The sequence below is a fragment of the Schistocerca nitens genome, chromosome 6 (assembly GCF_023898315.1).
Source record: "Schistocerca nitens isolate TAMUIC-IGC-003100 chromosome 6, iqSchNite1.1, whole genome shotgun sequence".
NCBI lineage: Eukaryota > Metazoa > Arthropoda > Insecta > Orthoptera > Acrididae > Schistocerca > Schistocerca nitens.
In genome coordinates, this window is record NC_064619.1 from 501,505,520 (window position 1) to 501,520,756 (window position 15,237).

General features: G+C 38.1%; 1 protein-coding gene across 1 annotated transcript in view; it reads left to right on the forward strand.

Moving 5' to 3' along the window:
* LOC126262910 (mucin-5AC) overlaps positions 1 to 5,530 on the forward strand; it is a 321,105-nt gene extending 315,575 nt beyond the window's left edge. The window contains exon 7 of the mRNA XM_049959817.1: positions 4,589 to 5,530. Within this exon, the coding sequence (XP_049815774.1) occupies positions 4,589 to 4,677 (89 nt within the window). The 3' untranslated portion in view covers positions 4,678 to 5,530. The remainder of the gene's footprint in view (positions 1 to 4,588) is intronic.
* The last annotated feature ends 9,707 nt before the right edge of the window (positions 5,531 to 15,237 follow it).

The window sequence follows — 15,237 nt, forward strand, 5'->3', positions numbered from 1 at the left end:
TTGTGCTTAGTTTTATGTATGTAATTGACTTTCTCATTTATTTTGACTAGTACTTGTTAATATCTTTTGTTATAGGGCGAAATCAGTAATTGTTCCATAACTTAAATTCTATTGTTGACGTATAAACAAATATAAATTCTTTACTAATTATAACCATTTGAGAGACGAAACAATAACATTCTTAAAGGATCTATTTGGCGCTATTCGAAAACATATTAGCAAAACAATTGCAAAGTAATTAACAGTTCTGTCAAAAGTATTGTTTACATAACGATATCGTTAATTTCATCATTTAAACAAATAATATGGGCTAAACCTTGTAGTTTAAACGAACGAATTTTTCGATGAATTCGGTTAATTTAATGAGTGATGCTTCAATTGTAATTTCTGTAAATTTAACATTGAACAATGAGTAGTTTTAAGTACGTATTACTGTGAGAATATATAAGGACCTCAGTTTTTGTCCAAAAAAAAAAATGTCCTGAGGCAATCAGTCCACTATCAAGTTTCAGACGAGAAGCCTGTGTTGGTTAGAGAAACAACAATGCTTCAACTTAACTGTGAAATAGGTGTTACATAATTAGGCCGTGTGTTAAAACAATGGCAGTGTCTGCTCCATACATATCTGTTTATTCTTCAAGAACAGTGAACTTTGTGGTTAGGTTTTTAATGCTCGTAAATGTTCAGTAGTAAACTATTGTAGCAGTATGTGGAGGTTTGCCTGCAAACTATTAATTAGGCTTACGTAAAGTTTAAACAGTAGTGCATATGTAACTGTGTATTATTGGGAGCTTGTGAACAGTGAATGTGAAAGACTGTGAAACGCAACTGTGCATCTGTCGGCTACATCATTTACAGTAGACAGTAGTTGCACTTCCACCCCCTATTTTTTAGCCAGTACATCGACACCGAGGACAATCAACAAAGAAATAAAAAGCAGGCAAAACAGTCACATGTGCTCCTAGCCACTATGCCACCAACTAGCTTAGTTTAATACCATGAGCGCAAACTGATGAAACAGTATCAAAATCTTTGACTGTCATTTTCTCAGAAACTAATGACTGTTGGCAACTAAGACAAAGCAGGTGTTCACTTATTGTCACCTTTCTTTCACCCTGCAAAGTTTCTACTGTATCAGAGAGCTGCCTATGGTGGGCTCCTCTCATTAGTCAAGAACATTGTTGCTTTCGTAGTGGCTTTGCATCATAAATCTCTAAGAGTTGATTGTAAACGTCTGTGTCATATTTTCAAAACCTCTAACAACTCCTTAACCTTGTGTGTATCAGTTACTTCTACTGTGTAAGCAGTAAGTGGCAGCTTTTGTTTATACCAAGATTCATCAATAGGTCTCAGTTTTTAGTGGCCTTTTAAACCCATTGCATCAAATGTCTCTGTGGCTGGAAGACCATTTACATCAATATGTGATCGTGAACCAGAAGCACTTTATACACACTGGCTCTACCTGGAAAGAGTATTAGCATATTGTAGTATATTGTCATTGCAGGAAGTATTTGGCAAGGGGCAAAGAAATAATTCATAAATAAAAACATCTCTTCTTAAATACACTAACATTTGTGAGAATTGTAACACCAAAAATGATACATGCATGTAAAATGAAGTTTATACCAAATAGGCTATCAAGTGCATGACAACTCAAAAATGATTAAAATCTCAGTATTGTACAAAATCATTGTGGTGAGAATCCTACACATGCTGAAATCAAACACCCTAAACATCATGAACCAGAATCAAGAATGGTCTCTCTCCATGCACTTTATATGTATACTAGTAAAGCTGGCAATGCTTCACAATTGAATATACATCCTAATCTTCTTCTCCCCCCCTCTCTCTGTTCATCTTCTCCCCTCCTCTGTATTTGTTTATTTCTGCCTCCACCCTCTCTGTCCATCACCTACTCCCTTCTCCCCCTCTACATCCATCTCCTCCTCCCCATATCTCTCTCCAACTCCTGCCCCCTTCTATCCCTGTCCATCTCGTCCTTCCCCTATCTGTTCATTTCATCCCAACCTTTCTGTCCATCTCCCTTCCCCCTGCCAGATGGACATTGAGCTTTGTTTATTTTTGTTGCCAATGAAACTATGATTTGGAACTGAAGTTGATTAAAATAAATAGTTGGGATTGTTGGCATAAGGTGTATGAGAGACCTCTCATTTTGCTAGATCTGTGAGGATAATAGCTTCAATAAAAGTATTTCATGTAGTTTTAATCTGTAAACAAGCAGGAATACCAAGTTTCAGACGATTCAGATTCTATATTAGTATTCAGATCATAGGCCAATAAGCCATAAATACAATTTTCTTGTTTAAAGAGACTGTGAGAAACAAAACAGCACACAGTTGTCTATAGAATTTTTGTTCAAAGTTATGTATAAGGAGAAAGAATATATATGGGAGAAGCAATTTGTCTAGTAGTTTAAATGCGCTACTGTCATAGTTAACACTAACTGTGAGAAAGAAAATGAAACTGTACATTTTCGCAATGCAACATTTACTTTCTCACTGTCACTTTTAACAGAAAACCTATACATTTTTGTTTAAAAATATATAGGCTATATCCATCTGATTGTTTTTTAGAGTATTATGTAAAAATCTGAAATACGTCAGTAAAGAATTTTACAAGATTTTTGCTAGCAACTTTTATCTGTTATATATTATACTATATATATATTAAAAATATATTGCCCTTGTCCATCCAAATGTTTATTAAAATGGTACTGTTGTGGTCTTCAGTCAAAAGACTGGTTTGATGCAGTTTCCCATGCTACTCTATCCTGTGTGAGCCTTATCATCTCCGAATAACTACTGCAAGAACATCGTGCTGAATGTCCTTACTGTGTTTGTCTCTTGGTCTTCCTCTACAATTTTTAGCCCCTGCACTTCCCTCCAATACTAAATTCGTGATCCCTTGATGTCTCAGAATGTGCCCTATAATTGATCCCTTCTTTTGGTCATGTTGTGCCACAAATTTCATGTCTCCCCAATTCTAACCAGTACCTTTTCATTAGTTATGTGATCAATCCATCTAGTCTTCAATATTCCTCTGTAACATAAATTTTTATTAAAGTATCATTTAAAAATTTGAAGCAATTCATCAAGAAATTTTCAAGATTTTTGTTAAGATTCCCCATTTCATAGTATATGATTTTATATACCATGTAAATTTTTTTGAAACTTAGCCTATATCTGTCAAAACATTTCTTAGATTATTGTGCAAAAATCTGAAGTAAATCAGTCATTTACTTCTTGAGGTTTGTTGGTAACAATATTAAACATCAACTTTCTTTATACAGTTGTACAGGTTTTTAATACATATATTTTTACACCATATAGTCTGGAGGTTTATTAGAGTACCATTTAAAAATTTTAAGCAAATAAGTTAAGTACATTTTGAGATTTTTGGTAACAAAATTAACATTGACATGTCTTTATATAGTAGTGTAGATGAGACCACAAAGCACAAGTAGTGGCTAATGGAGAACCATGATGAACGTGTTTACGATCAACCGTATCCTAGACTTGTTCAGTGGGTGATTGGCTAGGCGGCAAATGTGAAGATTTGGAAAATAGTGCTACCTATCACCTTTCAAAGAAGGCTTGCATCACATGTGGCCAGACACTGGTCTGCTGATCTGAGGCATTTGGATGTTCCTGAAGAAGGGACAATACCTCAAGCTCTTTGAAGTAGCAGCTTCTATTCATATTGTTCTCACTATGGAGCATCCAACAATGCATTTTGCCACATCCAATGACTCATTAAATGTTACTTTGATGCCTGTTTGCTCTGTCACACAACAGTGTACACCTCCATATTTCAGTCACCAGGACTGGTTAAAGTGAGACTGGTCCAAAACCCAAAACCACCAGACCGTGTCAGTCAATAAACCAGTGATTGCATTTAAAGGCTTTAGAGGTTTCGGAAGTATGGAAAACATCAGAGTGGTACACTTATCATTAGTCCATACCTCAACAAGAATTGTTAAGTGTTGATACTGACAGGTTCATGCCCATTGGAGTGACCAGTGTTGAGACAGCAATTTGGACAAAGCTGTACTGTTTGTTGTACTTATGTGAGCAAGATGGTGTTCAACAGTGATAAGCCCCAGTCCTTCTCTTTGCTACTTATTATTCTCTCTCTCGTCTGCTGCCTTCTTGTACACACCTCTATCATGGCAGCATGCCCGGGATAGGCAACATATCACAGTATGACAAACTCATTACAAAGAGATCAATCATTCTCCCTCAGCAAAACCCATAAAAAGTGCTATTTTGCCCTTTGACACTTCTTTTCGTGTTTTCGTTTCATTTAACAGCCCTTCATTGACTGAACTGTGTGGAAAACTGATCTTTTCAATCACCATTGGGTGTACACATATCTTCTCTTAATTACCTGCTACTAGTAAACTGCTTAATCAGGTTTCTGGATGGTGAAATTTTAGCAAATGATTTCTTTGAATTTGTATTATCTGTTTGTATATTTTGTTTTATAGTTTTTATATTCATATTTATTGTTATGCTTTTACTGATTTTCATTTTTTATTAGCTGTCTAACTATGTTCCCTTGTCCCCAGGTCAGCTAAAGGTAAATTCTGTTCTGGTTGTGACACAGAACATACCTACAACAAATGGCGTTATTCATGCTATTGACAGCCTTTTATGAAGCTACCAGCAAGTGTGCACAGACAGAAGAAGCTGCCATGATTTTCCAGGTTCACAATTCAGTGAGCATGCCTGGAAATATAGTCATATGGGACAAACAAATACTGTGTTGTAGACCAGAAACTACTCCACAAAAAATGTCATCACACAATAGGGAATCAGTTTTAAAAGAACATTTATAAGTCTGAATGTGATATATGAAGAGACTCTCTTACAAAACATCACAGTATTTTATATTAATTGTGTATGCATTTGCAATGATCAATGATTGTTCATTGTTATGACAAAATATATTTTTACCTCATGATCCTCCTGCTGGAGAGTGAGCTGCCTGAGCATTACATAAAATTGCTCATAATTCAAAACTACATGAAACTTTAGCATTATCATAATTTTTTGAACATTGGCAAGTGACCTACAAAATTATACACTGGTAATAGATTATGAAAGCATGTTTTAAATAGTAAGTTACTTCAGGTTTTGTGAAGTCATCCCATAAACAGTTAAACTATATTTTAATGCAAAAGCTGGTATAGCAATCAGTAAAGCCATTTTCATTTCTAACGTGGATTTGTAGCCCTAATAATCAAAAGAGTCAAAATCATTTATTTCTCTACATATCTTAGAGTACATGGTAAATCAGATATGAATACTACAACTGCCAGTGCTCTATTACAAAGTATGAATAATGTTCAAATGAATGTATGCTTTTGATTTCCATTACCTGCAAAGCTGGTGCAATTTTTGAATGTGTGATGCTCCCAATAATGTGTGAATGATGTAAAATTTATAGATGTTAAGTAGAAAGTATATGTAGTAAATTATGACTTTATACAAACTGTAAATGAAGTTTTTTAATAAACAGTGAGAAAGAAACAATTGTTTTTTACTTTGAATTTTAGTCAGTGGTTCATATTTTCATTACATTCACTGCATCAGGTAGCTATGTTTATTCAAATTTACCTCTTATGAAGCAAATGATTACAAATTACATGTTAACCTCTTTTTGGCTTACAAGTCCATGATCAAATTTAACTTCCTATTAACAGCAAAGAACAACATTGAAAAACAAATTACACATCAAGAATGAGCACAAGGTAAATGTCATCTTTGACAGTACAGTGGTAATGCATTTAAAGAGGTTAAAATTAAATAGTAAATAAATTTAAAGGGAACAAACCAGAAGAAACATCGAAACTATAAACAAAAAACACGGCCTATATAACAATTTTAATTACATTAACAATCCCAATAAAAGAAAATTAGTATGTGATGAGACTATTAAAGAATAGTCTGAAGATATATTACATGTGGAAGGTGTCCAGAAACAGAGTAAAACATAAAATTGACAGCTGTAACAATAGTATGTATGGTGTACATAGACAATCACAATAAAATAAATAAATGCATGGAAAATGGAAGAATAGAAAGGAATAAACAGTGTGAGAAGCATTGGAAAACTGTCAGGAGTAATGAAATTTAGAAGAGGGAAAATATGGATCTGTGTTTGGTCATTTAATATTAAATAGTTAGGGCTAAATAAAGTTTAAAAGAAGGGAGGTGCTGGAGTTGACGGTCATGTGCACTTGAGGTGTGCTTGTTTGTGTGTGTGAATGGTGTGTGTCCTTGTTTGTGTGTGTGAATGGTGTGTGTCCCTCTTTAACTGATGAAGGCTGTGGTCAAAAGCTTTGTGTAAGTGTCTTTTAATTGTGCCTGTCTGCTAATTAACATGTCTTCTTTACAGTAGGTATCAATCTGTATTTTCCTACATTGTTGATATCCATAAGTGGCATTGATGTGTATAATATACTGAGGTGCTGCCTTTGCATAGACAAGTTTACCAAGCAGTCTGAGTCCTGTTTCCTTGTCACTTAGAATTCTTTCACATTGTACTCATATTAACATGCAGGTGGGATTACTTTGCATTCTTTCACTCAGTATTGTCCTATGGCACCATCATCTCAGGCAATGAAGTAAAGTGAAAAAAGGTATTTGTTCTATAGAAGTGTGCAGTAAGCATATTGTGTGAAGCCAATAACTGAACATATTCCACAAAGCTCCCCAGGGACAAAGGAAGTCTAATGCTTATATGCCAATTAGTATACTTCCTATAGATATTTCTGGTTAAGATCAAGTCTGAATTTAGGATGAAGCTCTCTGTCGCTTTAATCACTGTGTGAGCATATCAATGCTGTCAAGATTCACTGTCAATTGTATTGTCTGTTAGAGATCAGGTTATGTGTGATTAAGTTGTGAGGGGGTGATGTAGAAAATTCAAGGCTGGTCACACAGATTTGCATGATGAGAATAATCAAGAAAGACCTGCAGATGTAATTGATGCACTCATGTAATATGTTACCAAAATTTTTGTGTGTGGGACGTCAGTTCAAAATTCCCAAAATTTCTGATGTGCTGCAGATTTCAAGGATAATCTTTTTTAACACTGGAATGGATAGTTTAGGTCACCATAATTTTTGAGCAAGGTGGGTACCAAAATGTCTAAAATGTGGGCCTTGACATTCAGCGTCACTGCTGTGAAGAGGGAGGGGGGGGGGCGGATATTTTAACAAAATTGTAGCTTCAGTTACCAGAGACTTGCAGTTGTGTGTGTGAGAGTTGCGTTCATGTGTGAGTGTGTGCCTGTGTCTGTTGTCAATTTTTGACAAAGGCCATGCTGGCCAAAAGCTAATTTGTCGCAGTCTTTTTGTTGTGCCATCTCCGACTCACTGTTTCCGGTATATGATGACTAGCAACTTTCCTGTTTATAATATTGTTACATTTCATCCTGGATTTTCCAATGCTTGATTTGCAGAATTGTGACTGAATATGAGACATGGATGCAGTATGTGAACTCTCAAAGTAAGTGAATGCATCTTCATTCTCCCAATAAGCCCAAAAAATTAAAGCAGACTCTGTTAAACTTTAAAACGATGGTTCCAGTTTTTTGGGATGACAAATGAAACTTTGACAACAGATTTTATGAGAGAAATCAGTGAGACTACAGTGACATCACAAGTTCATTATGAGAAAGTTGTGAAACTTGAAGGTCAGTTAAGCACACAGTGCAACATGGTTACCAAAGAAACCATTCAACTTACTGAAAATCTGTACCCGCCTACTGTGAATCAAGAGAAGGAAAAAGTCAGGCTTTTTATCCCTATAGTCCAACTTGACACCAAGCAACTTTCACCTCTTCCTCAAGATGAAGGTCCAATTGGCTCTTAAACACTTCATGACTGACAATGAGCTGAAAAATGCTGTCAGCAACTGGCTGAAACACCAGATGGTACCATTCTTTGATGAGGAATAATGGAGCTGGTGTCACTGTAAGACAAATATTTTTATTCACGTGGCAGCTGTATGGAGAAGTAATGTCAACAAGTAAGTACAGATTTCATGTAATTTTTTTTCTTTTTTTAACAGGCAGTCAGAAGATAATTAATGAATAGCCCTTTTATGTAGTAACAGTCCCCATAATGATCAGTGTGGGTAGATTAGCACGCCTCACAATTAGCTGTCAGTATACTGAACTAGCATGCAGCAGCTGCTTCTGCCTATTAACATACTTGCTTGTTTGGCATCATTACAGGTTCTCCTTCATGATGAAACTTACATAAGATGATAAGTAAATGAATAATATATCAGTAGATTTGTTATGCTTAACTGAACATCACATGTAAATCACTGGAACGAAACAGTCCTCTCATGGTACTGGTAAATCGTAGGTCATTTGCATGTACAGGGTGTTTCAAAAATGACCGGTATATTTGAAACGGCAATATAAACTAAACGAGCAGCGATAGAAATACACCGTTTGTTGCAATATGCTTGGGACAACAGTACATTTTCAGGCAGACAAACTTTCGAAATTACAGTAGTTACAATTTTCAACAACAGATGGTGCTGCGGTCTGGGAAACTCTATAGTACGATATTTTCCACATATCCACCATGCGTAGCAATAATATGGCGTAGTCTCTGAATGAAATTACCCGAAACCTTTGACAACGTGTCTGGCGGAATGGCTTCAGATGCAGATGAGATGTACTGCTTCAGCTGTTCAATTGTTTCTGGATTCTGGCGGTACACCTGGTCTTTCAAGTGTCCCCACAGAAAGAAGTCACAGGGGTTCATGTCTGGCGAATAGGGAGGCCAATCCACGCCGCCTCCTGTATGTTTCGGATAGCCCAAAGCAATCACACCATCATCGAAATATTCATTCAGGAAATTAAAGACGTCGGCCCTGCGATGTGGCCGGGCACCATCTTGCATAAACCACGAGGTGTTCGCAGTGTCATCTAAGGCAGTTTGTACCGCCACAAATTCACGAAGAATGTCCATATAGCGTGATGCAGTAATCGTTTCGGATCTGAAAAATGGGCCAATGATTCCTTTGGAAGAAATGGCGGCCCAGACCAGTACTTTTTGAGGATGCAGGGACGATGGGACTGCAACATGGGGCTTTTCGGTTCCCCATATGCGCCAGTTCCGTTTATTGACGAAGCCGTCCAGGTAAAAATAAGCTTCGTCAGTAAACCAAATGCTGCCCACATGCATATCGCCGTCATTAATCCTGTGCACTATATCGTTAGCGAATGTCTCTCGTGCAGCAATGGTAGCGGCGCTGAGGGGTTGCCGCGTTTGAATTTTGTATGGATAGAGGTGTAAACTCTGGCGCATGAGACGATACGTGGACGTTGGCGTCATTTGGACCGCAGCTGCAACACGGCGAACGGAAACCCGAGGCCACTGTTGGATCACCTGCTGCACTAGCTGCGCGTTGCCCTCTGTGGTTGCCGTACGCGGTCGCCCTACCTTTCCAGCACGTTCATCCGTCACGTTCCCAGTCAGTTGAATGTTTTCAAACAGATCCTTTATTGTATCGCTTTTCGGTCCTTTGGTTACATTAAACCTCCGTTGAAAACTTCGTCTTGTTGCAACAACACTGTGTTCTAGGCGGTGGAATTCCAACACCAGAAAAATCCTCTGTTCTAAGGAATAAACCATGTTGTCTACAGCACACTTGCACGTTGTGAACAGCACACGCTTACAGCAGAAAGACGACGTACAGAATGGCGCACCCACAGACTGCGTTGTCTTCTATATCTTTCACATCACTTGCAGCGCCATCTGTTGTTGAAAATTGTAACTACTGTAATTTCGAAAGTTTGTCCGCCTGAAAATGTACTGTTGTCCCAAGCATATTGCAACAAACGGTGTATTTCTATCGCTGCTCGTTTAGTTTTTATTGCCGTTTCAAATATACCGGTCATTTTTGAAACACCCTGTAAGAAGGTGACATACTATGTGCAGAGAGGAATGAAAAATACTTTTGAGGTGTCACCAATGTGCTCTTTTTTATCTTATTTTATTTATTTTTTACACATTTCATGAATACAGATTATGATAAACCAGAAAGATGTGGAATGAGGTGGGACTGCAAACAAAGACATACAATAAACACATGTACAAGATACAAAATATAATACAGAATTGTGAGTAAGCTTAAATGTAGAAGTAAAATGAATAACATATAATTCAAGTAACGTCATGTAATTACTGAAAATAACTTAAGGAACAGAAAAAAATTGTCATATATTGTCCACATTAAACAAGTAAGATGATTTATGGGTAATATATTAAAAATTGACCAGGTGCAAGTAGGACACACACATTAAGGGTTCCATACAAACTTAATTATGTATACTGACAGCTAATCCATTCCAGCAGTTGAGGATTTCGATTATTTTTGCCTGTTCTTGACATCAACACTGACAAGATATCAGCCCCAGGCATCCAAGACCTTTGAAAATGTTTTAATTTCGAGATTGAAGTCAGATAACAAAAGACAAAAGAAAAAGATTTTCATGAGAGACAATTAAAATTAACAATTTTCTGATATTTTTCCTATACTTGCACTGTGAAACCTTTCCTCTCACCAAATTTCATGGTTCTATGTCAGACTCCTAGGTTTTAATCAGTCTGTTTGCAAGTATGAAAATATGTGACAGAAATGGCTGTATCTTTTGACTGCAATGAAGTAGAAGCTAATGTTTATTGTGCTGTGTTTCCTCCTGTGTGTGCACAGCAACTTGACTGTAACACTATGAGCAGGGAACATTGCCTGGCAGATCTGTCAATGTTATGACGTCTAAGTTACCTTTTGTTATTGCTCTTCCAATGTGGTCAACTTCTAGTTGTGCTCTCATGGTCCAGTTGCTCTGTACCACGGCTGTGCATGAATTTATTCCTCTTGACTTTGTATCCAGACAGGGTGATGATGTAAGAGAGTGTCTCACTACTTCCAGCTACTGAATATGAACATGTCTGCAATTACAACCTTTTGTGTTGTTCCAACTATTTACATTAGTTGGGAAGAATGTTACAAATATCAACAACTTATAAACTCAAACACCTCAGTTAATACATCTGATCACATTGAATTCAGCTTAAGGTGTAAGATTTACACATCACTTGTCTTGAATGTTTACACTGTAGTGTCTCTGAGGTGTTCATGACACCTTCAAGGGGCATCACCAAGGCATAAATGCCAATGTCCAGCAAGCGCTACTGTGCTCACCACACTGCGCTTGCCCCCGCAATGTTACGTCACTGCTTACACACCATATGTACACATCACAGATGGGGGTGTGCACAGTGGATCATTCCCACTGAAAAACATGTTTATAAAAGACACAGCCACCTTTTGCCATCATGAGCGGAAGGAATTACTTCACTTCTGTTATGTCTTTATCCCTGTTTTAAAGCAAAGTGCTCCATACTCTCTACTCAAAATTACGTTTGATTATGTTTTTATTGCTGTGCAAAACACGTCTAGAGTTAGCATACAACTTTGAGTAATGATATTCCCACATTCATTTCCTTTCCTCGTGATCATTTTGATCCGCTACTATGTTTGTATTTAAAATTACCCAAGCCAACACATCCAGCTCAATTTATCATTACAAATTCCACAGCGTATAACAAAGCAGAGACTGAAATCACCATTTTCATCCTTTGAAGACTCAGTGGATTTTATATTGATGACAAAAACTGCTAGGATAATCAAGATAAGTGTAGTCTATTAAATTTTGGGCATGCAGCCACGCAAACAAAATTTCTTCCACTGATATTTCAGCCACATATTGTCCGGGCATGCTCAGAGTGAGTTTCAAGACTGACAACAAGGTGCCATGTGCGGCCTTATATGCTCCTCCACAGTGGTACACACCTGTGAGTCACAGATGCTGGTCAGCAGCAAAGAGATACACTAACATATGCACCGCCTGTGGTGAAGACAGACATACAGGCATACAGACATTTGATTCACTTATCAATGTATGTTCGGCAGCAATGACACCATGATGACTTCTCTGCAGTTTAATTATCCCAAGGGCCAGATTCTATGTTTTGACCAAATTAAAACAATTATAACTATTTATTAAATTTTTTGCTGATGTACTCTCTATAGCTTCCTTGAAGACAGAATCCTGAAAGGAAGAGGTAGATGTTAGAATCATCAGATCACTGTAGTTCATGGAATTCCCTGTATCAATTTAATGTTCAGGCACAGATGACTTGTCTGGCTGTGATAGGTTTGTATATCTTCAATATTCCACACATCTCTCATGAACAGTCCATGTTGTTTGACCTATATGTGACTTCTCACAATTTCCACAAAGAATCTGATACACACCTGCCTTATGAAACAATAAATCGTCATTCACAGGGCCAAGTAAAGCTGCAATCTTTGTGGGAGGCCAGAAGATCATCTTAACTACAGTGTTTCTTGAGAATTGAGAATATGGCCTATCTTTGAGGAAAGATCACCCACATAGGGCAAAAACACACTTCTTCCCCATCACACACCTGCGTTCTAGGTTTTACGATGAATGCTCAACGAATTCGTTGTGGAGAAAATCCATTCACTTTAAAAATTCTCTTGAGGTATGTGAGCTCTTGCAAATTATCTTCATCAGATACACAGTGCACCCTATCCACTAAGATCTTAAGGACACCTGTGGTCTGTGAAGGGTGATGACAGCTACTGGCATGGAGATATAGATTTGTGTGTGTAAGTTTATGATATACGGCATGTCCTAATGTGCCATCAACTTTATGGCAAATGGCAACATCCAAAACGGGGAGGTCTTATTTCCACAGTAAATTTTGATACTAGCATCGATAGAATTCAAATGCTCAAGAAATCAATGTAATTCATCCGTCCTGCATTTGATATGTCTACATGCAACTCTGACAGGTGACGTCTACGTAAGCATCCTGTCTGATCACCTGCATCCGTTCATGTCCATTGTGGATTCAAAAGACTTGGGCAATTCCAACAGGACAAGGCGACACCCCACACATCCAGAATTGTTACAGAGTGGCTCCACGAACACTGTTCTGAGTTTAAACACCAAACTCCCGAGACATGAACATTACTGAGCAAATTTGGGATCCCTTGCAACATGCTGTTTGGAAGAGATCTCCACCCCATAATACTCTTATGGATTTATGGGCACCCCTGCAGGATTCATGGTGTCAGTTCCCTCCAATTCCTCCAACAAACAATCTTCTGGCTGTGAAAATTTATTGTTATCTTCTTTTAATCTAGAATATTATTAACATGTTTTGATTAGACCACTTTTTGGGGCACTACACAGTGTGTGCTCACTCATGTAAATTCGAATGTTGATTCTTGAGCTGTGCCTGGCAACCAAGTTGGGGTTGGGTTGTTTGGGGAAAGAGACCAATCAGCTAGGTCATCAGTCTCATCAGATTAGGGAAGGAAGTCGGCCATGCCCTTTCAGAGGAACCATCCCAACATTTGCCTGACGCGATTTAGGGAAATCACGGAAAACCTAAATCAGGATGGCCGGACGCGGGATTGAACCGTCGTCCTCCCGAATGCGAGTCCAGTGTGCTACTACTGCGCCACCTCGCTCGGGCAACCAAGTATTTCTTCAAAATACTTCCAAAAGCTTTACCAAATTAATCTCACTACCAGCACCAGAGTTTTCTCATCCCTTAGGTGGGTCACCAAATGTTGCATTTCCTTCTCTGTGTGTACTGTTATTTATTTATTTAGATTTTTTTCATGGAATCAAAATGACGGCTTTTGTATACATCAAGTACAGTTACAAACATAAAATAAATTTAGATCTTAGCCTTACAGGTAATAATTAAACAGTAATTTGATGCTTGTCAAAATACAGTACATCTTACACATATTAACATAGCCGATTACTTTTTATGCATTATTTTACAGCTCTTAAACTGAACCATTTAAAATTTGTTGAGTAAATAGACACTTTTCAATTAAGAATTCTTTTAGTTTTGATTTGAATTGCTTTTTATTACTGTTTCTCTGGCAGTTTATTACACTGTAAAGATATGTTTATTATACTGTAAAGTCCCAACAACCAATGTAAAGTTATACAGACGCTAATGTGCCACTTCTGGTCACCAATTGTAAAGGAAGTACATGACGGAAAAGGGGATATAATTGTTACATCCCACTCCTCACACCAATTGTAAAAGAATTCGCTGTTTGGGGATGGAAAGAGAAACTTCTGATACCAATGTTAATGTATAAAATGGCACGGAAGGGGGAAGACGGTTGTTAATTATGCCTCGTGGCGGCTGTGTGCAGGAGGTCGAGTGGTCAGGATTTGATAGTGAGCATCCAGGGCAGCCGTTACGTGACGAAACAGGGAATTAAGTACAATAAAGAGGATGTATTTCGATATACGGAGTACAAAAGGTGCTCCTGGGGTCGGAAGTTAGCAGGTTTAAGCCAGTCTAGGAGGTCGAACAATTAAATGAAATGAGTAACGGAAGGGGAAGCAATTCATGTTAACTTACATTGATGGCCGGTTGTGAAAAGCAGAGCCAGAGGCTCTGCCTTCCAAAAAGACATCTGTTCTGCTCGAGGTCTGGATTACAAGAGAGAGAAGCGAGTGTGTTCTGCTTCGCAGGACGCTCCGGCGTCCACATACGTGATCGGTATCCTGACGCTATTGGCTAAAATCAATGGCGTGAATTCACTAGCAGTTTCAGCAGAGGTCTCAGGGTGTCTCCTGTCAGCAGCTTTAACTGGACAGAACTGTATCGGTTTTGAAAGGCAAGCAACTTGTGTCACATAGACATGGTGTGAATTACTCTGGGAGAAAACTTGTAATGATTCCACTGGGCCTTTGAAATAAATTTTTTAAACTAATTCCCTAAGATATTCCTTCACTGGCCGCCATCCTGTACATTCCTTCCCCCTTCCAGAGAAGTGGTGACAAACATTGTTTACAAAAGGGCGTCAGTCACTCCCCAGAAAGACAGTTTGCCGTAGTAGGGGCCTTAATACTATGGGAGGGATCTGTTACAATATTTCGTTTAGTGTATGTAAATGGGAGGGGATTTACATGCAGTCAAAAGCCAGCCACGAGTGGCCTACTGGGACCATCCGACCGCCGTGTCATCCTCAGTGGAGGATGCGGATAGGAGGGGCATGGGGCCAGCACACCACTCTCCCAGTTGTTATGATGGTACTCTTGATCGAAACCGCTACT